The 22,907-nt window shown below is 35.0% G+C and overlaps 1 protein-coding gene across 3 annotated transcripts in view; it reads right to left on the reverse strand.

Annotated features, from left to right (window-relative positions):
• Nucleotides 1-22,907, reverse strand: part of sns (sticks and stones) — a 332,324-nt gene that overhangs the window by 276,269 nt on the left and 33,148 nt on the right. For all 3 annotated transcript variants that reach the window (XM_068768331.1, XM_068768332.1, XM_068768330.1), the window contains exons 3-4: nt 18,092-18,241; nt 11,138-11,317 (exon numbers count right to left, since the gene is read on the reverse strand). In XM_068768331.1, coding sequence (XP_068624432.1) covers nt 11,138-11,317; nt 18,092-18,241 — 330 coding nt within the window. The remainder of the gene's footprint in view (nt 1-11,137; nt 11,318-18,091; nt 18,242-22,907) is intronic.

Consider the following 22,907-nt stretch of genomic DNA (forward strand, 5'->3'; position numbering starts at 1 on the left):
TAAGGGTGATATTTTCTTACACTGAGACAATGTGAAGTAGCCGTAATTATTTAAGAACGTTCGCAAAAGAAGTAATATATATTATATATAGAATAAGGAAAAGAAACAAAGCAAAGTATTATTTATACTACAATGAAAAGTGCAAGATATACTTCTGTTTAATTCTTTGGTTCATTTCGGCCGATTGAAGTCCATTGGAAGGCATAGTCCTACCGCAAAGATCTCCATTGTGACCGGTCTTATGCTGGCCGCAGTGTCTTCCCGCGACCTAAGTGACATCGTCGGTCCACTAAGTAGGAGGCTTCGACCGGCTCGTGGTAGTCCTTACTTCTTACCCATCACTGGATATATTAACTGCGTAGTTTATGTATTATCGTGAACTTAGCATGCGCCATCATACCCCTTGCTTGAAGAATTCTCTAATATTCAATATCTTGGTTACAGGTGTAAAAGCTTCAAAAACTTGAATGACTACACATTGAGTCTTGGTTTGTTTTAAGAACAAAAGCTTTAAAGTTTTTTTTACACCATTTTCAATCACTGTGTATACAGTGATCACACTTTAATCTGTAATATTAATTTACTTTTTCAATGCGGCAGTGCAAAGTGTACAAGAACAGATAGTAAATAGTAATTTTAATAATTAGATATGTTATAATTTGAATGTCAAAAGAGCTTTTTCTTACTATATTATCATTACGTCATTTATTATTTCAGAAACCACTGACTTTTGGGTGACATGCACCATACATTAATGGACAGAAAATGAACTATATAATCACCATTTTAAGGTTTTTGTACCTATAACCAATTACTCTGAATAGCTAGGTATTAAAACCTATTCTGTAACTTCTTATCCAAATTATGTTAAGCAAATACGCATCAGTTTATCTAAGATTTAATGACGTATCATATCTGATCTCAAAGAGTTTTCCGTTATGTTGCTGAAGACATAATGTCTTTACGTTACAAAGCTTTAAATTGCATTGTGTTATAGACTGCATCCTTTGTCTTCCTTTGCTGATATAAAAAATATTAAATAACAAATTCATGCAACAAGAACAACAAAGATACGAACATCGCGAGAGCGGGAACGAAATGCAAATGTTTATAAATTGCAAAACATACCCCAGTATCAAGAAACATGCATTCGAAATTCACGCCGAGTCACGAGTATTCTTGATACTTGATAAGTTCGCAACGGGGAAACTTTGCTAACTCGCGGACCAAGAAGCGTAGTCGAAACAAAAGTGTTCGGCGGTTGCTTTGAATATTTCGCGTTCCGTTTTACGTATGCGGGTCCGATCTTTACAGTTGTACTGGGCATTGTTTTCAGAATTTCACTCGGACAACATGGCGAGGAGAGGCATTGTTTTGAGAAATATTTGACACGGTTCCGAAAGATTTCTAGTTTGTACACGTGTTGGTGTTTTTATTTAATTCAAGAGCAAAGTATAAGAATACCAGTAATCAAGTAATTAACCCTTTCAGGACCATAAGGTTACGGTACCTTATTTAATCAATTTAGCTAAATGTAATGAATTAATAGGCATCCCAAAAACATAATTTATACTAAAAATTCAAAAAAGTTTTATATTTTTTTTGGAAATTTATGGACAAATATGTCCCTATGGTCGCTAAGGGTTACTTTCTACTTAAACATCTAAATTTTGGTTTACTTGTTGGTAAGTCTGTTTTGTTGTAAATAATGTACATTTGTTACTTAGTGTACCTTTTTTTACTTGTTTATGAATAATATAAATATAATAGGGCAAGTTATTTGTGATACTCGGTAAAACAATTCCTTATGTTAGATGACTGGTTGATGATTAGATGGATTGTTTTTTTGAGACGTTGAAGGTTCAGGTGATTCTTGCGGTTGAAGAGTCGTTGTTTCTTCAACCTCGACATCAAATACCCCTTGGTCATCATCCTGTACTAGAAGTCTTTGGTCTTCGTTATCAAGCACTAAGTCATCTTCCTCATCGCTATTGTCATCCACAAAAATTTGAAGAATTTTATTTTTTCGAAGTTCATAAACTCCACGTCCCTTACGAAACATATTCTGAGAAAAATATGAATAAGAAAATGACAGTATTTTGGTATATCACCAGGCCAAAAGTTAAGAAATTCCGTAAAAAGTATCCCTTTACGCCGACAGGGACATCCGTGTCCCATAATCTTTATAACGATTTATGACAGAATACAACATAAATACATTACTACTGAATATTTAGGATAACAATTTACTTACCAGGTAATGATAATTTGACACTGTAAAAACTTGAGAAGCGCTTTTACAATATCAATTATTTATTCCAAACAGCAGATCATTCGCGCCAAAAGAACTCTAACGTTCCGATGACGATAAACAATAAACGGTGTTAGTTATCCTATATTGCTAGTAAAAAATAATAAAAAGGTACTTTCCGAAATATTAAAACAAAAAAAATTATTTACAATGGTTACGTAAATATTTAAATAATCCATGATTTTTGCTTGGGACACCGGCGTCCCCGTGGTCGTGAAAGGGTTAATAAAGATATAACCTTTTCATTTCATGTTATATTAAGCAGGCATCAATCTAAGTATATAAAAATTGGTAAAATTTCCTTTGGTCACGTTATAATTTGAGAAAGACTTTCGGGTTTCATTCTTCGTTTTTTAACTTTCCTTATACTTTGCCAAAGTTTCACAATTTCGGTTATGGCCTGGATTTACAATTTTAATAATTCATAATTTAATCGTAAGGGCAGTAGTTGTGTTTAATACATCTTGAAAATGAAGGCTTTTCCCATAGCTAAAAAATGGCCATAGATGGAGTCAAAAAAAAAACACAGACTGTGAAATAAGTTTTTGACGTATGTCGGTTAGAATGATGCTATACATTTATAGTAATATTTTGTAACGTCAAGATAAAACTGACAATAAATTTTAATCTGATATTGACTATAATAAAAAATAGCTCCTTTTAGTGGCCATCCCCCTACTTAAAGCTGCGGGAATTATTAACGCGCCAAGGGTAGAAACGAACCCATAACAAAGTTAGTCAGGTTTATCTTAATTCAGAATAGTTAAATTAATAAAATAAATTGATATGAATGGTGAATAACCTAATACAGTTATTTATTTTATTTAAAAACATTTTTTTAAATAATGTCTCAGTAAAATAATTTCAAAAAATTATATCACAAAATAAAGTGAACTTTTCTACACATTTTTTTGAAAAATAAAAGAAATTGACAAAAACCTGTCAATCCAACACCGGCTACATAATACTCGAGGCACCTAAGTGTTAAGTTATCTCTAAACGGTTTAACTGTTATAGCTATACTGAAGTATAAAGCATAAATTGGTTGGAAAATTAGTTCTCACCAAAATTGGATTCTATTTGCTTGTAGAAATGTATACTGTCGCAAGACGGTTCTTATAAGGAAGTGCTAAAAGTACATTAGAGCGCTACAAACCCTTTGGACTGTCTCTAAATACACTTTGCTTTTTGTACAAAATTAACACGTTCAGGAAGAAGCTATTTCAATGAAATAACATACATAATGAGGATCTTTCTGTAAATTGTTTGAAATTTATAAGTATTCCTTATTGATATTTACATATTTGCGAGCTTAAGGTAACAGAGCATTGGGATTGCTAAGTTTAAATTTTCTTCTCACTTGTGTACTCTTGTCAGAGTGGTCGAGGTCATGCCCCAGTCAATACTAGTGCCCCCGTTGTATTTGGCGCATTAATATATTGAGTTTTTAGTTTTACAAGATCTGTTCATTTTGTTAAAAACCATCCACGAGATCGCTTGCCTTTCACTTTACAATACCGCATGTTCCATTGAGTCAACATAACGGGTAACATGTCCAAACAATTTGAGGAAACGTATTTATACATTCGTCGATAATCTATCTTTTATGCTTAAATCTTTGAGCATCGAAACGTTGTCTCGCTGCGACGTCCATACGATCCTGAGTAACCATCACCGGCACTATATTTCCAGAGCGTCAATTTTCTGACGATCCAGAATCCTCATCATTTAGTTCTCAGCTGCGCATAAAAAGATTCAAAAGACCAGGCTTCTTATGAGAGAAATCTTTGTATTTCTAGTTATTCTGCGGTCTTTGCAGATCTTCGATTTTTTTCTAATTATTTTTTTTCTAAGTCTAAATGTGGTTTATACAACTTAGCTCAAAGGTTTCCGTTGGGAACTTAGCTCTTAGCTCGGACTTTTACATCACTGAGGTCGCCACGGTCTTAGCTCACTGAGGAAGATGCTCCATGAAATGTACTGGCGATCACTGAGTAGCCATATCCAAAGACCTTGGCTATTGCTGTTACCTGAGACTAGTTTAGAATTTCGAATCAACGGCGCCTGAGAGAGCCGACCCACCCACTACTTCTAGCTGTTGGCGGGCAAACTTTACTAAGGAGACTTCTTGGAATTGAGTACTCTGTAATATACTCAGTAGTATACAGAGGTGGATATCGGTGACATTGTATAGTGGAAGGCTTTGTCCGACAGTGGACACCGTACGGATGAAATGATGATGACGATAAAAGATAGTATAACATAGGATATGTTAAACCTGATCAATGTGAGAATGTCTCATAACCATGTCAAGTCAAGTCAAGATCAAATATCAAGTCTTCAGTTCACCTATATGTAAATCTCAGTTCAAGACAAAAAGTGACAATAAGTCACATAAAAAGGACTGTTTTATATAATTTACCGAGTAACATATATTTTATTCTATCAGTAATATGCGTCAAAAATATACATTACAGAAAGATATTACGTCTTATCGAATTCGAGGATCGGGGTCAAAAAATGCAAAGGTTACCTTTAGGGATATAAAATAGCTATACTTATGAGGACTCAGGCGGGGTAAACGTTGGTAGGGGTCACAATATATTGTTGGACCCCAAACGCAATGCATGTAAGGGTTCAAGAAATATACGGAACGCCTATTGCTTACTGGAGACGGAACTAGCGAATTTGAATAAAAGACCGTCGTAAAATAGACGCTGTCTTATTATTGTAACTGCGTAGTAGGGTTGGGCTTGATATGAAATTTTATCGATGTTTCATTTATCGAGTGATAAAATCGATATTAGCTTGTAACTACTGCATAAAATTTATTTTACCGGGCATTTAAACGTCTTTCTCTTTATTTACATGTTCAGAATTGATTTTTATTATTTATTTTGATTTATAGCTATGTATCGCAAAAGAAAGTTATCGACATGCTGCAAGCTGGCAAACAGCGTGGCAAGTTGAAATGGCAGTGAGACAAACAGCGTACAGAACAGATGGCCTCTAAGGCTTTAAGGTTCTGAAGTGGAGAACATGCGGTTGCGTTGAATGGAAGCGCAGTGTAGTAACCAGCTAGGTGCACCGTTCGAACTTGTTAATGTCACTTCTATCCGGTCCTTATGGAAATCTCTTAGCTCCAACCTATATTCAGCTATGGAATTATTAAAGAAAAACTATGATGATAACTTTGTATGCGAATTTTTTTTCGTGTCAGGCGCAAAAGAACAGCAGAAATTTTAAAAATATTAATGACAATAGAATTATAGCATATGAAACCCAAATTTTTTAAGCAAGCTAGAACGATCAAATAGATGAAAAGGCAAAAGCAAACAAACAGCAGATGCAAAATACATGACAGACAAAGTCAGGATAAGGGTTACGTTATTGTAAATACGCAATAAGCTAAATACTTCAAGGTGCTTCGGTCGGGGACATCATGTAGATAGTAGTAATTATATCACTGCAGAACTAGTTTCAACCAGTGATATTGGAAATTTATAGAGGAAGCCAACAACTAACCTAGTTCATAAGAGAACCAGAGGTTGGCGAAGTACTGCGACTCCTGCTCTTATGACAAACGCATTATGTGAAACTGAAAAAAAATCTATGAACCATAACCTAACAGGTTTTAAATCTATGGTGTACACGTCTTTTAGCTGAAACAAGTTGATAAAACCTAATTCGAAATAAATATCGTAATTTAGAAGGACTGAATCAATATGTAATGTAAATCTAAATATATTTTAACGTTATTCCATTTCTTATACCACAGAATTGAATTGATTATCAGCCCAATATAAAACATCGATTGTATCGATAACTCGCAACCCTATAGCAGTGGAAACCTATCATCCCAAACCCTTCAACTGCGCTATAAACCCGGGTCCCCGACGGCCGGCCATATCTGACCCGTCGCCTCGATTCAGTGCGGGTTAAGCTTTTCATATAAAGAGAATCTTTACGCCTTTTTTTCTCATTTCCAAGCTACAAGACTTTGCGCTTAGACTGACTTCTATAAATGTAAAAAATGTTTTCCGCTCTACAACTTCCATAATTCGTGAATTTCTCGTGTGTTTTCTTCTAAAATCCTCGACAACTTATTAGTTGTCGAGGATTACACAAACTAAGTTATTACTTAGTTTGTGGATTTATAACTTCATGAGAACAATAAAAGTGATAGATTTTGGAAACACAATTATCCATTTTTTTTAAATATCTTAAAAGTGAAAATTCGCTACGTAAGACAAGGATTAATAGCGCGGACGATTTACAATTATAAACACAAGACAACCATATTTGCTTTGGGAGCTAATATTCGATGCAATTAGCCACTAATTTTCGCTTAGGACACAAGGATCTTCTCAAAGCGATACGACGCGTAATCCGAGCGAATCCAGTGATGATTAATCGACGTCACGTACCCTTTGAATACTTGATCATAGTGTAAAGCGATTTCATCAAATTATTTTCCATGGTTTTGTAATCAATTTTGAATTTGTATAATTCACGTAAACAAGTTCAAGTCAAGTTCACTATTCTCGTTTCAACCACTTCTTACTCATCATTCATCATTGTTCCCGTCGTAGGTCTCTAGCGTGGACTATCCATAAGAGTAGTTGGTAGCGCCCTGCATGCACATCCCGATGACCTTCTTAAGTTCGCTTGACTTTTCTATGTGGACGTCCTTTGCTGCGCTTTTCAGTTCTTGGTGTCAACTCTAGAACCTTAAAGATCCTGCAAGCAATGGACCCTGCCACTACCTATTTGAATTGGGAATACACTGGGCTACATCGTTTACTTTGATTTGCTTACGGATCTTAATATTCCTGATTCGATCACGTAGAAAGCTTGTTTTGCGACTGTAAACATGCCAATAAAGCCAGGCACAGCGGTTTCAGTAGGACTATGAAAATGTTAGACTCTAGATAATGAAAACTTTTCTATAAAAATAGTAAAAATTGCTTTCTTCAAGTAGTTAAGTGAGATTATAATGTTTGTAATAATTTTTCAATAAAAAAATAGTTCAATCAGCCTGAGAATAACAAAAAAATAGTACATTACATACTAAAATGAATTCGCTTGATTACATTGAAAGACGAAGCAGAACTTTCTGGACGGTTAGTTTATTGTTTCTAATGCTATGCGCAAGTAGGTTGCCATTAGAGGATTTACGATCCGAAAGGGAACTATGAGGCTTTACAACCTATCTGCGGGAGGGCAATAATACATTTCTTTGGGAAAAATCTCATAAAACTCGCTGTTACCCGGCCACGGATAAAAGAGATTGACGTTAATAATGTTCCGTTGAATTTATATCTTTATGCTTCTTCGCATTAATACGTTTTTATCGGTGTTTTGAAATACGAAGCTAGTGTTTTTTATTCATTCGTAACTGTAAAATTATTTGAATTATTCCATTACAAATATATTTTTTAAATTATGTTGAAATACATTTACATGTATGTACACTAGACTCATGCAGTGGACCTATTAAGGCTTTTAATTGTATTGAGAACTATTATACATATATAAATTAACAGTTAAGTCTTGTCGTTGATTAATGGGACTTACTGTGTTTTAATCTACGAATTTCGTTTGAAACTATACCTTCAAATGGTTACTGTGAATTCAACTTTCTAATTGTTAACTATTCTATTGGGTAAGAGGCGTGGCAAATCTAACAGATAATAATTATTTACGAATTTCATTAAACAAATTGTAAAATAATCCTGTTATTGTTTAAAGGATTTGAAATTAATAATAGATATTAGAAATGAATTGCTTTACTACTGTATTTGAAACTTTGGAAAAAAAAACTATCACAAAAAAAATTTGTCCGAGTGTGTTGTGGGCACTTTACAGATCACGCGCGTTTTATATCAACGTAATTTTAAATTAAATTATGCCATTATATGGGTGCACAAAATGATTCTAATTTCTATTAAATTGGGCAATTCAAAAATTCTTCTCATGATAGTGGTTAAAATAAATGATCCAATGTGGAATAACATCAATGAATAAATAGACACAAAGCAGATTATTTAATGTATAACGTATCTTTATTAATAGCAAAGACATGTCGTTGTAATGGAGTTTTAGTTTTATGATAGTAGTTTCATTCAATATGTGCTCTTTTAGAGTTTCTTGAGTATTCTTTTGCAAATATATTGGATACTTTATTTTAAGTTGAAGTACGTTATAATAAGATCTCTCTTATAGCGTTTGATTTTACAAAAAAAAAACTCGACGAATTTTACGTAGTTTTATTGCAAATTATATAACGTGATAGGAGAACTCTTTTTTACTCTGTTGTCTTTCAAATGTGTTCCACTTTTACATTCGTATCCTAAAAGAGTTCCTAAATTATCCAAAGTGAAATATAACACGAATGTATAGATATGTAGTTCGGCTTTCGTATTTCGTAAGTGAAACGGTTCGTATGCTTTTTCATTTGGATAATCTAGTGCTCGTGTGAGGATACGATTCCTTTGTGTCTCTTCTACGTTACGCGATACAACAACGAATTCTTTATTCGATTTGATTTTATTATACAGATGGGAATTTTCTTTTATAGAACACGGCAATCTCATTAATAACAAACTATAAAAAAATTTATTAAGCAATGCATAATTTTTGAATAAATTCGAACCAAATATGAATGGAAAACTATCGCATATTAATAGGCCGTAATACTATTTGATGGAAATTTAAACCTATGAAGGTTCGAAATGCGCTCTGTTATGAAAAGACCCCACAACAAACTCGGATAGGTTTTATTGTGATCACTTTCAATACATCATCATTAACAAACTTTACTGTTGCAAAATGATGGGTAGGAAAACATCTCTCAAACTTTCATTGTTACTTTTTGCATACAAAATTTTTTTAAGCTTACGAAAAATACGCGATACCTTTTAAAAATAGGTAAGATTGTTCTATATTTTAAATTCATAACTGTTTGGAGAAAAATACTAACTTTATACGAGATTTATTATATTCGTAAGAAAATTACTTTATATTTCCTTTCGTTTCAACCTATTGATGCCTACTACAAGGCATAGGCGTCCCCCAAAGATATCTTTGGGAGTTATATCATTAACACCTTAGTTGACAGGCGGGTTGGCGATCATAGTTTGGTATTGTGGTAAGCAGAAGACGCTGCTGCTCATCCTTTGGAAACTTATTTCTGAGCTGTGCCAACCCTATGTAATTCGTGCACAAAGTGTGAATTATATAAGGTTGTATCCAGGGAATCGAACCCTGAAATCTCACTCTGCCGCTGGGCTACCGCTAGTCACATTTTGTTTACAAAAAACATTAACTTATGTAAAAACATCTGTAATACAAAAATTGGTAAAATTTTTATAATTTTACATTTTTATAATAATATCTCAAGCCGAAAATCATCAAAAGGATAAATCCAAACATGGTTGTGTACATGAGAAACAGATAGAAAAGAAAATACTCTATTGTAAAATAACCAACAGTTCAAGAACTTCTGAAGCAGTACTTAATATCGATTTTAAAATTTAACAGTGTTCTGAATTACTTAAAGATCAAATAAGATATTATTACGCCAAAAATGTAGCCATGCTTTATCCTAATTTCATTTCTTTAAAATTAATCTGCGATCCATACATATAAATTTTTCTTCGTATAATTTTCTCATAAAACACCACTTCCGTCCCTTCAAAATCTTTTCCCCAACCTTGAAAACAATAAGGAAAGGAATCGTTCCGAACTCGAGTATTTAATTCCATCAAAAAATGTTTTAGAAGAAAGCCACTTTCGTCGAGAATAAATTACACGGAATATGTTGGAAGGATTTTTAATCTATTATTTAACCATCTGTAAAAATTTGACTCGATTTTATATTTCAATAATAATTCGTTAGATCTTCAATAATGACAAACATGAGGTGATTAGTTAGTTACATTGCCAGCAAGCAACTTTTATAACTTTTACAACTATTTCCTCCTGTATAAAATTATAAATCTGAAATAAGTTACATTATTATTTTTTCTATAGGAATACGATAGGCTAATACTTCTGTCAGTAGAGGGTGCAGGGCTAGATTGTAAACAATAAATAATTTTAATATGTGGTAATATTAATTTTGTGAACGCTTTTCCTTACTTTATTATCATTACGTTATTTATTATTTTTGAACCATTTATTTTTGATAGTGTGCCGCCACACATTAGTTGTCAGTATATGAACTATACATTCACCAAGTTTTTACACCAATAACCAATCACTCTGTTTGTGTTGCAACATTCATTTTTGTATTTTTCGAATATTCACATGTGGTCGTAATTATTTGCGTTTGTTAACATTGCCGCACTGAGTCAGTTGAGCTGTCAAAAAGACAGATGAATGGTTTGTTTTAATTACTTACTAAAATGCAATATTCGATAATAGTCGTTCAAATTCAAATTCAAAATATCTTTAGTCATGTAGTTTTTTGCACGCACTGTTTAGTCGTCAATAATTTTAACAATATAAGTAGTAAGCTACCACCAGCTCGGAATGCTGATCCGCTGAGAAGAACCGGCCAGAAACTTAACAGTTGCTTATTTGAAATTTAATGTGTAATGAATCAACAAGCTAAGTTCCACACATTTCGATCAACTAAAAACTTTGAATGCTTTAATAAGATTTATTACAGGAATAAAACGAGCTCAAGATCATGTTAAAAATAGATAACAAAAGTTCTAATATGCTAATAGTATAATCCATATGAAAATTCAATGCAAACAGTAGGTAAGAATCCTAAAAGAAATATAAATGATATGTATTCAATAAAACTTTAGTACTTACATATGACGTTCAGCGAAGCATTCGCCCTTATGACCTTGTGCATCTGCGCTGGTCCGACTTGGCACTGATATTCCGCGTCGTCCTCGAGGGTCGCGTTCACAATACGAAGGTTGTAAACGCCATGCCTCCTGTCACCGAACATTGTATATCGTGGGTAGCCAGGTATCACTGAGGAGAAACCTGCGGAAAAGAAAACTTTTGTTACCTATACAATCATTGTTAATTTCTTTTAAAAACAGTTTATATGGTGCTTCAAAAGAAAGTTTAAAATTCGTTGCATCATAATCATTATCATCAGATCAGGCGATAGACGCTCACTGCAAAACATAGACCATCTCCAATCCGATCGCCACAAAGACCGATCCTTCTCTGCCCGCATCTATGTATTTCCCACAAGTTAACTATACCGTTACACCTAGTGGAGCACCTACCCACGCCGCATATACTATCTATTACACTGCTGGACATAGGTCTCCTCTGTACATTTCCAATAAGACCATTAGGTAGTGGCCAGTACCTAGCGTCTTGCAACAAGACAACCTTAATAAGGTCTCGTAAAAAAAAAAACTTTAAAAGTACTGGTTTTATATAAATTATTATTACATGTTTTTCGCCATCTCGGTGATTCAAATACTTTTTTTATTTTATTTATTTAAGCACTTACACTTCTAACACATAATATTACACAAAATTATTCATTAGTATTACAGTGTGGCAGTAGAATTGAAACAATACATTGTATCAAAGTTGACCGCTTGTATGTTATATGTATTTATGTAATGTGTTATACAAGCGTATATTATGATTAATCGGGTTTTCTCAATTATCTAAACTAGACTTGTCTTAGACGCCAGAAAGTTTCTGTGATTTGTATTGGACATTTTATACACTTGTATTATCTTTATGATACGTAAATAAGCATGCAAATTACAAGTATCTGTTCAGTAACCAGTTGAAAGTTCTCATAACAGTTATAAGATTTATTTTTCAGCCAAACCATTGCCATTACTTTTTAATCCTTTTTATTAAGTGAGTATTACATATTTAAATTTTGAATTACTTTTATGCATAAAAATGGACCAAAAAAGACCGGAAACTGTACATAAAGCTGGTCTTTTGGGGTCTATTGGACACACTTTGTAATGCCTTCGGCCTTTCAAACGTTCGGGATAATAGAAAAGGCATTTATACTGATTTAAAACGATATCCAATTTAAACAATCAACTTACTGGAAGTACATCACACAAGGAGTATAATTCCTAAGTGGATAATTTGATTTAAAATACATCAATTTAAGCACCTGACCACTTTCCACTTTGATTAAAATAATTAACATTGATTTACATAGCATATGTATGAAAGATTAAAAACGAATATTAAATTGTAATATTGAATTTAGATAATAAATTACATACCAAAATTTGTGCACATCTAGTCGCAAGAATAATTTAATAAAACCGTTGCAGAAATTTAATTCCACCGAATGCTATGGTGTTAAAATATTCTTTTTAAATAAATATTTTAATAAATTGTTTCTTTACGAGTGTTATTCGCTTGCGTTGTCAATTATCAGAGCTTAATTGGTGCCGTGTTGTTCCGCGAATACCATATTTTATATTTACCGGCGTACCAAAGGCTGTATTCGGTCCACTAACTTATACGAGTATTTAATTTTTAATGTTTTTAGTTATACGGAAGAAATTGTGAAAGAATTGTGGCGTTCTTTGGAGGAATACGCAAAAAAAATTTCTGAATTCTTATATCAGAAAAATAAACAATACTTAAAAAAGGGTTTTCATTTCACCTTGCTCACACTTTATGGGTTTGAGGGAGCAGGGTGTATAGGCGCTGAAGTTGAATCCTCTTTTAGGATATCAAAACATGACGGTTCACTGATTAGTCTCGACTCGGGCCGGTACATGCTACAATTTCATTGAATTAAAAGGCCGCGGGGCCGTTTAGACGGACTCCCTATGGAGTCACAAAGCTCAAGAACTACCATAAAGGGATCTTGACTCGGGTTGTCACTCAATGTATGTTTTGCATTTCGGCTCAAGGGTCTCCCAGAAGGCCAAATTTCGACTCGGTCGGTTGCTATTGCTTGGCTTCCTTTAAATTTTTTATGTCGACCTATTTGCCTGTTGGTTATTTACTGCACCATGGGTGTGAATTTTCTACAATAATTAAGTTAGAGGACTCCATAGAGTGTCTCGGCTTTGTCTGTAGAACGCTCTTGGTTTACTTGTGGAAATTAAAAAGTTTTTTTTCATAGACGTCTAAAAGCACTTCGACATAGGTGAAAATTTTATTTTGAGACACCGCCGACAAGGTTATTGGACTGTAAATTAAAAACCCATACGCTAACGAATTCTGTATTGCGATACCGTGACTACGCGATGTAAGAGTCAATTATTCAACCACTCCATCGGCAATTTCACGGCGTGTCCGGCGCGAACCGATTACACGGCGGCCCGCGAACGGTTGACGTCACCACATATCTCTTGCTAACGTTCGATGGAAGCCGTGCGTTTATTTTTAATTGCAACGTTAAGATTACTACGGTAGAAAATTCATACGGATAAAAGTATTGTGATTTTTAATTTTTTTTATTTCGACAACAAATGCTATAATTAATTTTCGGATTAAAATTAAATATCGGTCATTTTGTGCCATAACTTTTTTTCATTCGTAATTCTTTTAATTTATAATTTCAATTTTAATGTGAACTTCGTCCTAATTGGTAATAAAACTTGACCATATATACACAGAGGATTCTATTAAGACTTTAAGAAAAAGTAAGAAGAAAACTTTGTAAAGATTTAAGAGGTGATATATCTTAGTGCAAGGTCTAACCTCTACGGCTAATGCGATATAACTTAACCAATCTCACGGAAATTCTGACTCGAATGGCCTCTCAGTGTGGCAAAATAAAGTTTATTTTTGTTTTGTTTACTGTGTAAACATAACAAATCTGACGAGAAAAAAATCTTTAAGGTATTTAGTGACTACGAAAAATTTTTCTAGAATGTTTCTTATTCTATACTTAAATTCAGTAATGTATCGATTGTGTTTGATAGCAGCAGATTTATAACGATGTCCAGATTCGGTCCTAAATTATTTATTAGTAAAAAGGGGTGAATAAATAAATAAATAATGAATTATTGTCACAAAACGAGGCTCAGCAGTCCTCTCTCTGTTCCATTGGCAAATTCAATCTATTCAAATAAAACCAGAGCTCTGCTCTGGTGAAGGTCAAGGTCCGCCCTTGTTTACATTTTTATTATCATTACGAATGTCTATATTATGATTTTACGCTGAAACTATGAAAATCACACTGAGTGAAACATACCATTCATCGTAATCTCAGCTGTAGAACGTCTACTTTTTGCTGGACATTTGCCTAACTCATAGATTTACATTAAGACCGGTAGAAAGCGACTGGCATCGTGTAATGCTTTTTTTCTATTCAGCCTTAATAGACGCCTCCTGTAAGTCATAGGTCTCCCCTATGATCGCCGCGACCATCGGTCCTGCTTTATCGGCAACCATATAACTATGTCATCCATCCGCCTAATGGGGGGCCGATTAGTGCCTGACTCTGTGTTTGGCACTAATCGGTGTAACATAACTCCTGAAGATGCCCCGTGGAGGGGTGAAACACATGTTGAGTGATTTGACGGTGGCAGTTGTGTAATTCGCATTGTTTGCCGCATACGCATTTATCAGCGGGCTGGCGGGCGGTGCACTTTGTTGCACGACTACCACTCCATGTGCGGAAGTGGCTCAATATTGGTCCTTTTCTTATCCATTCTACTTCCGGCTTGTGTTCGTCACTCTGGAACCTTCAGTCGGCCATCAGTTCTACGAAGTGCTCGGTCTACTGAAGTGGCTTCAGTCGAGCAATCGAGCTATGTCAATGGTCTTGGTTCTTCTGCGGATATCCACATTTTTGATTTGAGCTGGTAGCGAAGCTACAAGCATAGCCTTCATTGCTTTCTAGGTGACGTTAAACCATCTAATAGGGAGATAGTCGTAAGTGACATGTTTGGATTCCATATGTCGTCACTGACAACACACATCGCGTAATTATTGTACGTAAATTAAAAAAAGCTTTTTTTTGGAATTTCAATATTGGAAACAAACTAGTAGGTAGTAGGTAAATTAAAAAAGCCAATACCTTTATATACAAAACAGAATAATTCTCATATTCTTTTTTTTTAAGTGAATATACTTTATTGAAATGAAACTGTTGTTTTTATACTGGCTGTAAACAACAAAACTGCTGGATAAGCGGTTTTCTTAAATAAAACTATATAGATTTATTATTAAATGACTCTGGTATTGTCGTACGAATCTGTCCGCTATGACACTTAAATAAAGTTTTTTCACAAATTTTCTGCCAATGTTTTCTGTACTAGCATAGTATATTTGTTAAAGATACGTTTCTATTATATTCGTTTGACCCAGTTGGCACGGCTGGGCTCTTCCGTATCCTTGAGGCGTACACTTCCTAACAAATAATTGTTAAGCCGAAATTCAAGGATCTAAATTTTAGATCTTAAATGTCTAGATAAAATTTAGGTCTTTTATTTATTTTATCATTAACGTGATAGTTAGATTATAAGTATAAAACCTTTAAAAAGGCACGTACAATTTCGCCAGCGAACAGTTTTTAGGCTTTTATATCTAAAGTAATGTGTTACATTATTTTTTTTTGTATTTGAATGATAAAAGTCAAATAATTCCTGGCAGTATACATTTTACAGAGAAACAATAATTAAATTGAATATATAGTAACCCGAATTCTGAAAACGATATTTGTTACAACATTATTCTTACGTTTTTTAACACAAGGAACCACATATTTTTGTACAGTATGTAACTTACATCAATTAAAACACGTGAGGTATAAATTCAATCCTTTAAAGCTTTTACAACTAGAATAACCAATCAGTCTGAATAACCTCACAGTTGCTGCACTCAATGATGATTTTATGTTTACGGAATTCTAATTAACAAGTACATATGTACTGCATAGTTGACTTATTATCACTACACAACTGTATATAGTTATCCCTGTTAATTTGGGCAATATTCAATTACAAATGTCTATGTTTCGCCCAACTTTATTAATTATATTTATTGCTCTTACCACCGGGGCGAACTGAGTCGTGTCAGAGTTCTACGGGACCCTGAATAGCTTCCCTATTATTCTCAACCTTATGTAAATAAATTAGACGCGACAAAGCTTAGACTGTCGTATTATTTATTGCGCCTCCAAATTGTGAAAAACATACTTGGCTAGTGCCATGTTACCCTGGACCTCTAATTAATAGTCTCCGAACATACCTATAATACTGTTTAAAATCCAAAATATCTAAATACGGAGGTTTTTTAACAGCGAACATTGCCGGTGATGACTTATAGATCTCAGAGGTCGTTTACGATGGGCTTTATAAAAAGGCTGAAGGTCGTCTAGAGAGCTATCTGTGCTTAAAGCCTTGCAGCGAGGTCCAAGCAAACCTGAAGAGGAAGAACCAACGTCACGGATGTAGCTCGAAGTTTTGCTCGCCTGAAGTAACAATAGACGGGATACATCGCTTGTGTAATCAACGACCGAAAGGTTCTCGAGTGGCGCCTATGAGTCGGTAGAAGTGGTGTTTGTGGGCCCTCTAACAGATGGAACCCTGACATAGTTGAAGTTGCGGGCAGTCACTGGATGCGAGTAGAGCAAGATAAGTCCTCGTGGCAATCTTCGTGGGCGGCCTGGGTAGTGCAGTGAGCCTCTATCGACTAATATTATGATGATGATGAACTTACCTATTATATTACTAAAAAATGCTATGTATAAGATTAATAAAATTAAGATGATTTGATAGCCAGTGATCGAGGTAGGTGAAGCAATATTCGATAAGTCTACCGTACCGGGACATCGCGTTATAGGAAGAGGACAAAACAATTCGCTTAACAGGTGTAAAGATTCTTTGCAATACTTTGACGTTCACCTTCGGGAATTGTAAATCGATGATAATAAATACATAACAGATTCAAGTAAAGACAAAAAGAAGGTATTTGTTACATATTAGATAATAAACGTAATGTGTTTTTGATTTACATAATTGTAAAAAGGCCTCCTGAAAATTTCGAGGTATTTACCACTTAATCCAAATATATGTATACTATATATAATATACAATTTTTCAGATTCATCTATATTTGGTAAATCCATGGTATACTAAGAAATTATATCTAACAGAAAAAAAATCGTATGTCTGTATTTTCAAAGTTTGCAAACATCATTGTTTTAAACAAAAGATCGTATATTGCCCAATATTTTCCTTCAGTTTATATTTAAATTTGCTGTGTATTACAACATTTGATAGCGGATTCCTCTCTACTTATATTTCACAGAGAAATTTTAATGAATTCGTAAGTCGTTTGCGAAATTTGCAGGCGTTCTTGTGATGGCATTAAAGAAGAATTTATGCCTCTACTTCCAGTTGACAGGGTATTACTTAATCCAGACGTAACGTCCAAATTTGCAAGAGTAAAGTAAAATTTCTCTGCGCGAAGCGAAAATTACACAATGATTATATATCCTAAGCAAAGAGCTGGTATCAAATTATTTTACGTCGCTCGTACTGCGCGGATCGCATCTGTCCCTTGAGACGTCATATGGAGCATCGCGAGATAAATAACAATGTATTTAACTAAAAGAAACATTTGATGCGTTCGGCTTGAAAATTTAATAATAGTTTTTCTTTTTTTACCAATAACCCAAGCTCTAGTAAGTTTTAATCACAGGCCTCATGCTCACTCGCAGCCAGTGATATCTGGCGACTTTACCCATATAATTAGTGAATATTTGCCCACATTTGATCATTAAAATGGGAACCAAAATATTTTCTGTCATCTTATAGGCTATCAGGTTTTATCGCTAATTGAATTAATTACCTAGTGCAAACCCATCCTTGGCCCATTGCACTTGGCCGGCCAGGTTAGCGACGGCGCACTCCAGAACAGCCTCGGCACCTTCCTGCACTCGCAAGCTACGAGGCACTACCCGGAAGTATTGCTGCTGGAAGCCGCACGCACTTGCTATTACTGAAACAATAAACACTCGTTACTTATTTATACAGGGTGATCGGTTACACGTGTTAGATGCACGAATACGGCTATCCTCTACCAGTTTAATATTAAGACCAGGCTATCTACAATATGCTATTAAAAGTCACAGAGAATTTCGACAAACTACCGGTTGCAGGGAAAGTACGTGGGATAAACACCACGTAGGCGATCGGTAGATTAGCACTGCCTGTGCAATCTATGAGGCAGACCTGTATTCAGTTGTTGACGTCCTGCGGTTGATATGATGATGACGATGTCGTGAATTGTGGTGTATTGATAATATTAATTAAAGTACTTAGAGTTTTAATAACATAAGGTAATTGATACCGTGGACACGAGGGGCTTCTATTATTACTTATGCGATCTATAAAGTTTATAAATTCAAAGTTATTCTTGTTTTATGGACAAAATAGATGAATGAATAAATAGCTTAAATAATTGGGACAAGGTGAAAAGGCAATTCGGTTACAGTATTACAATAATCCATTGTTCTCCGGCCTACACTTGCTGAGCGAGCGGCAAAGGATCACTTCTGCTTCATCGGTGGCTAATATGATAGCGGAGGCAAGTGGGTGACAAGTGGCGGCACTTAACTGTCGCGACTGACTCTTCAGAGGTGAACGCTCCTTGGGGCACGGCGCAAGTTCACGTTCGAATAAAACTTTAAATTGTTTTATATTTAAAAAACAACGCTTTGAATAACTCTGTTTAGTGTACAATCAGAAGGTAGAAGAACTTAATCCGGCCAACGATGGAATTCAATAAAGATCGACGAAGTAATTTTTACATATCCAATATACTTTTCCTTTCAGTTTTGTTTTTTTTTTGTACAAGTTGATAGTAAAATGAATAAATTCAATCAAAGAATATCATTTCTTCTGTTTTTTTTTTATTATTTAGTTTTTATTTACAAACATTACGTGAAAGCAATAAGTTTGACCCGTAATTGTGTCCAAGTAAAACCACACGTCTGCTCCATTAAATTTTATTTTACGTCACATAGAAAGTGTAAGAAATTAATTTGATGTCCAAAGAGAAGGTGGGAGTAATTAATCCGTTCGATGAGTCTAGCTAACATCATCAAAATTTTTTTCTGTTACTTTTCAATTTTAGGCGGAATACCGTAAGATGCGTTACAGAAGTAGCTGTATTTATAATTATCGGATATTTGTTAAGCTAAACAAGCAGACCGCTATCTACCTATTGTACATCGCTTGAAGTAGCCGCGACCGCTGCGACATAAAGATTTGAATAAGAACTTTGCTTTATCCTTATCATCATTGAGTTCAGCTGTATGACGTTCACAGCTGGGCACAGAGGCCACCTACATAAATTTAAAAAAGACTGGTTAAAATCGGTCTGCATCCGGCGTTTTCCCACGACCTTCACAAGTATGCCTGTCCACCTTGTGGGTAGTCATCTATGTTGCGCTTACTGGTCCGTGGTCTCCACTCCAAAACCTTAAGTGACCGTCTGTTCATTCTACGCTTCCACTGGGCTATGTAAGTTCTTTATAAAAGAATGTATATAGACATAATGATCATTAAAAGGTAGAATACTTCTACCAACGCGTTTGAGACGTGGTGCTGAAGAAAAATGCTACAAATTCCAAACTGCTCAACAACTGCTCGTTAAATAAACATATCGATAATGATGGGATTTGTAGTCTCCAATCGCTATATTTATGTATAAAGCCCGGAAAACTGGCCACAGTTAGGAAAAAACTTTCGATCACCGGAAAGGCGAAGCGTTTGACTTCTGGCTCCTCTGACCTTAAGCGATGACGTTGCCTAGGGTGGTACATGCTTGCCCAAAATAAATCAATTCACTCTTGTCTTGAAGACTTCCAAGTCTTATTAGGGTAAGTTAATATATAATTATCTGGAAACAATGAAGCCATTAAGTTATTCGCGCTTTAAATGTATTAGCAAAACGCTTAGTGCGTGTGGAAGTGTGTATGGATGTCGTGCATCCGTACATCTTGTTGTCTAATGGAAGAATGGGAAGATTTTGGTGTAATTCCTTATACTGAAGCTCCAAACTCTGAAACTTAGCGCTCACCAAAGCAGCATTATCAATCAGCCTCTCGGCTCGTCTTTGTATGGAAACCAAAGCTTCAGGCTAATACATAGCCGATCCATCCCACAGATAACCTACAGTATTTTACATATCCGGACCATTTTCAATACAACAACAGCCGAAGCAATACACACTACTGAAGACCCGCACATACGGCCTAACATAGTGCGTCGGAAATTTTGTACAAAGAGTCACGATCGTCAGTAGTGAAAAAAATATTGTAGCTCTTCGTTTATAACTTATACCGCGTCTTAAGGCGCAGTTTACACTAGCAATCTTAAGCAGAGTTCACATGTGACAAGCGCGTTTAAATTAACCAACGCCTGTTTGTTATTCCAATTGTCACCGCCAGTGTGTACTAGGTTTTGTCTGTGGATTTCCTCGCGTGAGTTCTCGGCTTAAGCTTTTTGTGACCCCGTCTCGAGTTGTATACTAGAAATTCATTCCTTTATTTAACATTTCATTTCTATTACATTTTATAATGGATTCATTTCTTAGTTATTTTTTTTTAATAGTGAATAATTTAAGCGGCCTTAAGAAGTGGCACTAATGAGGTTGTTCATACCGGTTTTTTTTATAAAAAAAACACCCGTTTTAATCGTACACCATAATAATAACGCGTAAAAGTATTTTCTGTACAATTATAGTTAATTCTCAAATTAACTGTTATATTTATGAATTGCGAATCGTTATTGTATAGATGCGAGCTTATACTCGTGAGTCAGTTTAGTGAGTAGGGAAAGAGTAGTTATATTAGTTAGTTATTTGTACAGAAAATTCTCTACTCATTGTTTGCGAGTTCTGAAAGTATATATAGAATGATTGGTTATAGGTGTAAAAACTTCAGGGTGAATATATCGCTGATTTTCTGTCAATTAATATATGGCATACTATTCAAAACTAAATGGTTTCAGAAATAATAACTGTCGTAGCGATATTATAGCAAGAAATATCATTTTAAAACAAAAATTACATATTAAAATTGATTATTATCCATGTGTTCTTGCTGACTGTGCTGACAGAATTTATAGATCTATCGTATTCCATTAGAAAAAAAAAATAAACATGTTACAAAGAAATCACTTTGTACAGGTTGATTGAAAGTACGTGTAAAAGTCACCCCTTTGAAAGGTTTAATACTTATAACCAGTAAGTATATACAGTCGGGTAATGGTACGGTTAACAAAAAATCAAAGTCCGCATGATGTATTACGGCCCATACCTTCTCAGAGAAGACTTGTGCCAATAAAATATCATATAAATAGTAAAAAAGAAATTTAAAAAATCTTGTTTATACCATTTAAAGATGTTGCACGTAACACAACACTAAACCGGTAATTAATAAGCCAGATAGTCTCACGCACACTCACACACGCAATCGTCATTATACGTAGCGGACATGACGATTATTACACGTATAGAAAATCTTTAAATCACTCACACACACGTAAACAGCGTTACAAATTAATTTAAACTATAGCCCTATTGAATTAGAGAACAAAATGAAATAAATGGACGGCGTCGGTTCCGATGTCTATGTGTCGATAGTTACAAACGGGATCGGGATAACCGCTTATTGCTTTTGAATTTAGAACGCTTAGTTGCGGTCGAAGCGTCGTTGGAAGTTAAATAGAAAGTTATTAGAAATTTTATTAGTGGCCAGTGTTGGGATTAGGACGACATTTTATTGTTTCTATTTTCGCCCGGCTTCCACAGTATTGGTTCTTTTATAATCTTCTATATTGATTTTTATTTAAAAATTTCATATGAAACTTTTTGTCCGACATGGCGAACTTTATGACCGAAGGGATCCCTCAACCTAAATTGCTGAAAGAGTTATGCCCTCAACATTCTTCCTCTTCGTTTTGTCTTCTCTTCTTTTTCTTTTGCAAAGATCTCTTTGATAACCTGCACTATAGGGCCCACATCCAGCGACTTCCTGCGGCCATAACTATATCGTCGGTCCACTTAGTCGAGTGCTGAACCTCGCCGAGTCTACAGGCTCGTGAACCTTTCGACCCTAATGCCCATCGGTTGTACGAGCGATATGACCCGCCCACTGCAACTTCAGACGAGCATTTTTTTTTGGCGCTAAGTCAGTGATCTTAGTTCTTCTGCGGATCTCCTCATTTCTAATTCGAGTGCGAATCTCCGACTTTGAATCTGTGTTTGGCACTAATCGGTGTAACATAACTCCTTAAAATGCCCCGTGGAGGGGTGAAACACGTGTTGAGTAATTTGGTGGTGGCGGTTGTGTGATTCGCATTGTTTGCCGCATACGCATTTATCAGCGGGCTGGCGGGCGGTGCATTTTATTGCATGACTACCACTGCATGTGCGGAAGTGGCTAAATATTGGTCCTTTTCTTACTCCGAGCATAGCTCTCTCCTTTGGGTACCTTGAGACTTCTAACGAGGCCCGTCGTAAGCGATCAGCGTTCTAAGACCTCCAATCTATCTGGTATAAAGTCTTTGTGTATTTAAATATTAATCATAATAAGAGGCAACATACGCTCTCTGAAAGGCATAGGCTTCTGCCAAAAATCGTCACGGAGACCCGTCTT

Source organism: Battus philenor, unplaced genomic scaffold (assembly GCF_028537555.1).
Source record: "Battus philenor isolate CCGP_79_NKW_IND1 unplaced genomic scaffold, ilBatPhil1.0.hap1 SCAF_25, whole genome shotgun sequence".
Classification (NCBI taxonomy): Eukaryota; Metazoa; Arthropoda; class Insecta; order Lepidoptera; family Papilionidae; genus Battus; species Battus philenor.